This window comes from Arachis duranensis, chromosome 8 (assembly GCF_000817695.3).
Source record: "Arachis duranensis cultivar V14167 chromosome 8, aradu.V14167.gnm2.J7QH, whole genome shotgun sequence".
Taxonomy (NCBI): Eukaryota; Viridiplantae; Streptophyta; class Magnoliopsida; order Fabales; family Fabaceae; genus Arachis; species Arachis duranensis.
In genome coordinates, this window is record NC_029779.3 from 49,145,279 (window position 1) to 49,151,943 (window position 6,665).

Sequence of the window (6,665 nt, forward strand, 5' to 3'; positions counted from 1 at the left end):
CAGCACTAAGAAGGTCAAACTTAACGGGGATGAAGTGCTACTAGACGAAGAGGCAGAGAAGAACGGAAGATCAGCGGACATGGATCTACAACCTGTGAATAGTTCCCCAAGTTTTGAGAGTAGCCAGGAGAAGGAACAGAGGGTACCATCCGATTTTGAAAAAATGAGTGACCTCGTCAAAGCTAAAGTTAAACGGCGGAAGTAGAGTATGTGAAGTCTCTTATAAGGATAGACTCTTGATGGGAGATGCGAGAATGTCTCTTTCACCGGAAGAAATTGTTCAGATGGTAGCGGAGGACTATATGTTGGAGGAGATCTCTGAAGACGGTGCCGACAGAGCAGCTCCCTTCAATCCAAAGCCAGAGGTTGAGGTGAGTTTGGCAGAGTATGACGAATGGTGTCGTCCATGGAAGCTTTTCTTATTGTCAAGGTACTCAGTAAGAATATTGGATTTCGATCTATGGACTCGTGGGTTCACCGTTTTTGGTCTAAGAACGGGGATGCGAAGGTAATTGATCTGACTGGAGAGTTCTTCCTGGTGCGCTTTGACAACGAAGGTGACTATAAACACGCGCTCTTTGAAGAACCGTGGCAGGTGGCAGGACACTACCTGTTAGTACAAAGATGGATGCCGTTGTTTCAACCGTCAGAGGATGCGATGCAAAAATTAGCGGTATGGGTGAGAATTCCGGAGCTGCCGGTTGAACTCTACACCTATCACTTCCTATGGCGGGCAGGTGGAAAGATCGGAACAATGTTGAAAATTGATCAAACTACTTCTATACACTCTAGGAAAAAGTTTGCCCGCTTATGTGTGGAGGTGGATCTGCAAAACCAGCTTGTCCCAGCTATAAAAGTTCTCGGAAAGGAGTTTAAGGTAGAGTACAAAGGTCTCCATCTTATCTGCTTTGGTTACGGTAAGTATGGGCATAGAATTGATGGTTGCCCAGAGAGTAGGCGACCGGAGAAGGAGAGCAGAGAAGCTACAATGGAGGGTAGTACGGTCCTCAGGGATCCTTGAGATGCAACAATGACAATTATCGCGGACAAGTTGAATTTAACTGTTCCTTATCCTTCAGGAGTGTTTGGGCCGTGGATGTTGGCTAAGAAACCCCATCGTAGATTTAATCGAAGCAACGGTAATGTTGGGACCTTAATCCAGACAGGTAACCCAATTGGGTCAGGTTCACGTTTTCAATCTTTGGAATATGTAGAACAAGAGGAGTCTAATATGGAAGCACATGTTCATAAAGAAGGTTTTCCATCAAATAAGCACTTAGTACAAGCGGGAAAGACTAAGAAGCTAGAGCTGCCCAAACACACCTCCTCCTCTAAGAGCAGGCTAGCTGGGCCGAAAGGTACTTCTAAAACCCAAGAAGGGAGGAGTTCTCGTGAGAAGGAGGGTGGAGAAAAGAGTACGGAGGAATCATTGGTAAAAGGAAAAGAGGTAGTGGAGGGGGTCTCTAAAGTTAACTTGGAGCGAAAAGATACAGAGTATTGGAGGACTTTAAATTTGATGAAGCAGATGAAGTATGTGGTGGGGGATGAAGAGCTGTTCTTAAATGGTGTGCCTTTCACTCAGATTCATCAACCCTCGAAGGAGGCTCTCGCAGCACTAAAGTTTCTGAGGGGAAGTGCGAAGGAGGAAGCACTGGCAGCTGCTAACCCGCCGGATCCTGGATCAACTCAGATTCTTAGCTTATGCCTGAATCAGACGGATTCTCTGGCAGTGGAGGATGAGTCCGTAACGATGGTGGTGGATACCACACCAGCTTCCTGCTCTACTTGATTAAGGTTGCTTCGGTTGGTTGTCTCTTATACTTCCTTGTTTATTTTTTCCTATGAATATTATTACTTGGAACTGTAGAGGTGTTAGTAGCAAAGGTTTTTCTACTTTGGTTAAAGATTTATGTAGGAATTTCAATTGCAATATGTTGTGTCTTTTGGAAACTCATCTATCGGGTCCAAAGGCGAATAAGATTGCAAAGAGATTTGGTTTCTCAGATTGGTTTCTTAAAGAATGTATTAGTTTTTCAGGGGGCATCTGGATTTTATGGAATTCAAATTTTTGGAATGTTGAGGTCCTTATGTCTCATAGACAATATGTCCACATGAAACTTAGATATGGTTTGGAAAGTCCTTGGTATTTTACGGTTGTTTATGGCTCCCCACAAATTAGGCTGAGAACTAGTTTATGGGAAGGTCTGAAAAGTATTGCTGATAATTTGACTAGTGAGTGGTGTGTAGGAGGGGACTTTAATTGTGTCTTATCTGCTACCGATACAGGGGGTAACTCTGGTCTCTCTAGAGACCATGATTGTTTTGCGGATTGCCTGTTAGAGTGTGGGTTGCAGGACCTGGGCTTTAAAGGTCAGCCGTTTACCTGGCAAAAAGGAATTATTAGAAGACGGTTGGATAAATACGTAACTAATGCAGCTTGATCCCAACGCTTTAGTAGCGCCGTGGTAAAGCATCTTCCCAAACTCAAATCAGACCATGTCCCAATTTTTTTAGAGCTTTGGGTTGATAATACTGCTGCATCCTCCTGTCGTCCCTTTCAGTTTTTGGCTTCATGGTTGACTCATGAGAACTTTAATTCTATGTTGAAGACAAACTGGAAGGATGAAATTTCTTTGGACCGAAATGTGACTAATTTTATGGAAGCCGCAAAGGTTTGGAACAAGGAAGTTTTTAGTGATATTCATCGGAAAAAGAATAGAATTTTGGCCAGACTGAATGGTATCTCCTTGAAACTTGGTTTCGAAGTGAATCCTTTTTTAGAGGATCTCCAAACTGAGTTATGGAAAGAACTGGAAGCAATTTTTATTCAAGAGGAGATACTTTGGAAACAATGTTCAAGATGTAAGTAGATAAACTATGGGGATCGCAATACCTCCTACTTCCACAATTTGGCAACTGCTAGAAGACAGAGAAACAGAGTGACAATGCTTAAGAACCAACATGGTGAGTGGGTAGATGACACATTTCAGCTTCAGCAATTGGGCATGAACCACTTTCTTTCACTTTATGCTGATGATCAGCCATATGAGAAGTTAGTAGCTTCCGGTCTGTTCCCTACTTTGACGTCCGAAGAGGTTGGGCGCCTAGATCGTATGGTTGCAGTGGAAGAAGTATTTGCGGCTATCTTTTCTATGGGAGCTTGGAAAGCCCCGGGACCAGACGGTCTTCCCCCTATGTTTTACCAGAGCAACTGGAGCCTTGTGAAGACCTCAGTTGAAAATTGGGTGAAAAAGGTGTTTGTGGATCATGCAGAAATAAAGAAGGTTAATAATACCTATATTTCTCTGATTCCGAAAAGGGAGGTTCCTGAGAATTTTAGCCACTTTTGACCTATTGGATTGTGTAACGTCTCTTATAACATAGTTACTAAAATTATATCCAATAGGTTGAAAGAAGTCATGTCCAAACTCATAAGCCCTGCTCAGTGCAGTTTTGTCCCCGGGAGGCAAAGTGCTGATAATATTTTGGTGGCACAGGAGGCTATACACTCTATGAGATATAAGAAAGGGACTTCTGGTTATATGGCAATCAAGATAGATCTTGAAAAAGCTTATGACAGGTTGAATTGGAGATTTATCCAGGATACTCTCCAGGAGGCAGGTTTACCGCGGAATTTGACCGATTTGATAGTGAGTTGCTATTCGTCTGCAAACATGAATCTATTATGGAATGGGACTACTTCGGATCCTTTCGTTCCTTCTAGGGGTATCCGACAAGGTGACCCCATGTCACCCTACTTATTTGTGTTGTGTATCAAACGACTATCATAAATTATCACATTGGCAATTAAGCATAATATATGGGAGCCAATCACTTTGAATAGGGGAGGTCCGAAGCTGTCACATTTATGTTTTGATGATGATATTGTTCTATTTGGGAAAGCATCAATGGAGCAGGTGGAGTTAACTCGCGGTATTCTTGAGCTGTTTTGTCGGTGTTCTGGTCAAAAAGTTAGTTATGATAAGTCTTGTGTCTACTTCTCTGAGAATGTGAATTTCAGTCGTAAGAGGGCACTGAGTGAAGTCTTAGGTATGCGACTAACTTCAAACTTGGGCAAATACTTGGGTGTTCCTCTCCTCCATGGCCGTACTAAAACTGAGGACTTTCAGTTTATTATTGATAGGATGATGAGTCGGTTGAGTACGTGGAAGGCTCGTAATCTCTCTCTGGCAGGCAGAGTTACCTTGACCCAATCGGCTCTAGCTTCAATTCCAATCTATATTTTGCAAACCATGAGAATTCCCTTGAGGGTTTGTGATAAGATTGACAGTATATGCAGGAGCTTCGTTTGGGGAGGTAATAACTCTAGTAAGAAAATCCACTTACTTAGCTGGAAAAAGCTATGCTCTCCGAAGAATTCTGGAGGCCTGGGGTTTAGATATGCCAGAGTGATGAACGATGCAAATCTGATGAAATTGGCCTGAAAGTTAATTCATAATAGGGATTCTCTCTAGGTACAGGTCCTCCGCAGTAAATATAGGTGTGGTGATAATACCATCCCTTTGATGAAGCCTCTTCAACGTATGTCTAACACTTGGAAAGGTATCTCTCACATTTGGAAACAATTTGAGAGGAACCTTATCTGGAGGATTGGTTCAGGTCAGACCGTGGATTTTTGGAAGCATCATTGGATCCCAGGTGTTCATTGCTTGGTGGACTTTGCCCAAACAGAAGTAACATCGAACATGAGAGATGAAAAAGTCAGTGACTATGTGGTGAATAATAATTGGAATTATGACCGTATCGGTTACAATTTGGGAGATGATTGGCTCTCCATCTTTGCCTCTATTAAGCCACTAGAAGCGGAGTTAGGTGAGGATTCGATTGCTTGGATGCTAACACCGAATGGGGTGTTCTCCATAAAATCAGCTTGTTCTGTCCTTGCCTCCCCTGCTAGTTCTGAGAATGCGAGCCTTTTTACTTGAATATGGAAGTTGGAAGCCCCTCAAAGGCTTCGCAGTTTCTGCTGGTTGGTAGACAATAATGCACTTCTTACGAATGAGGAGCGTGTTCGGAGAAATATATCTCAGTCTGCTTTGTGCGGTGTTTGTGGCATCAACTCATAATCTTTGCTCCATGTCTTGCGGGACTGTCCAGTCGCATATAGAACATGGAAGAGCATTGATGACAGGTTGGATGCGGAGAATTTCTTCACCAAACCTCTTATCCCTTGGTTGATAGAGAACTTATATTTCCAATCTCCTTTCAAAGGGGTTCCGTGCCCCTCCTCTTTACTAGTACCTTAAACTTCCTGTGGTTTCGAAGGAACACTTTTGTCTTTGACAATGATAGAGTTCCAGATGAAAGCAAGATTCATGAAATAGCCTGGTATATGGCACAGGACTATCACAGGGCGCATGCTGAGTCTATGCGATCTAGGAGAAGAGTGGGGACTTTTGCAGAGAAGCTCATTAAGTGGCAACCACCTCATCCTCCTTTTATCAAGCTGAATTCGGATGGCTCAGTTAGTAAGGATGGCAGAGCAGCTTGTGGTGGTATCCTTAGAGACAGCAATGGTCAGTTCTTAGCTTGCTATAGTGCGAATTTAGGTGCATGCACTGTGACTGTAGCTGAGCTTTGGGGCATACTCTTCAACCTTGAACTAATCATTAACTTGGGACATTCCCATATTGAAATTGAGGTTGATTCAGCGGTAGCAGTGCAGCTATGTTCTCAGGATTTGGGTAACCTACATTCGGTAGGAACTCTTGTATCAGCAATAAAGATCAGGTGCAACAGACTCAACAGCTGGACTCTTCACCATGAATTCAGGGAAGCAAACTCTTGTGCCGATAAATTGGCATCTTTTGGTCATAGTTTAAGCTATGGTTGTTATTTCTTTTTTTCATTGCCACCTTGTATTTTCTTGTATTTCTTTACTGATGCTGTAGGAACGGTTCACTCCAGAATAGTTTCTGGTTAGTTTTCTCCTTTTTGGATATTTAGCCCCGTTGTTAATAAAAAAAAATTATTCAAATAAATTTTTATCCAAAAAATCAATGACTATAATAATTTTTATAAAAGAAAATAAATCGATAAAAATATAAAAATAATGACATGTACTAGAAGGATAAAAAATAAGAAAAATAAAAAATATATTATGAAAAAGGAAAAAAAAATGAAAGAAAGGGAGATAGAGAGTTGACATGGGAATGGGATCCAAAGACAAGCAGGTTGGAGAGGAGAATATGGAGTCCAATAACGCAACCCGTCACAATGAGTCTCAGTCAATGATTATTATAAACAACCCAAATAGGAAATATTAAAATTAAAAATGTTTTATTTACAAATTTTAATTTTAACCCAAACTCATATCCAAAACAAAATATCTTATGCCTAAAAGAGTTCATCGTGTGTGAATCAAAGAAAAAGAGAGGAGTGTAACGTGTCTCAAACAAATGTACAAAACAAATTTCAACTTCACATTCCCCTTGTTATATTAATATATTAATATTAATCTTATATATTTTATTAGAGAAATACTAAGAGTTATAAGAACTTATTAATTTTGATTATGACTTAATTATTAATCTAATTTTTTAATTTAATAATTTTTATTAGAGAAATACTAAGAGTTATAAGAATTTATTAATTTTGATTATGACTTAATTATTAATCTAGTTTTTTTAATTTAATTTTTTAAT

The 6,665-nt window shown here is 40.7% G+C and overlaps 1 protein-coding gene across 1 annotated transcript; it reads left to right on the forward strand.

Annotated features, from left to right (window-relative positions):
• Positions 1-1,931: 1,931 nt before the first annotated feature.
• On the forward strand, positions 1,932-3,350 carry LOC110274883 (uncharacterized). Its single transcript, XM_021130256.1, has 3 exons — positions 1,932-2,423; positions 2,610-2,765; positions 2,871-3,350. Exons 1-3 carry the CDS (start codon positions 1,932-1,934, stop codon positions 3,348-3,350), a joined length of 1,128 nt encoding a protein of 375 aa, XP_020985915.1.
• Positions 3,351-6,665: the final 3,315 nt, after the last annotated feature.

Coding starts and splice junctions, on each gene's coding strand:
- LOC110274883 (XM_021130256.1), top strand. CDS start 1,932: ATGTTGTGTCTTTTGGAAACTCATCTATCGGGTCCAAAGGCGAATAAG. Junction 2,424..2,609: donor GAAGACGGTTGGATAAATAC/GTAACTAATGCA, acceptor TCTATGTTGAAG/ACAAACTGGAAGGATGAAAT. Junction 2,766..2,870: donor CCTTGAAACTTGGTTTCGAA/GTGAATCCTTTT, acceptor AGATGTAAGTAG/ATAAACTATGGGGATCGCAA.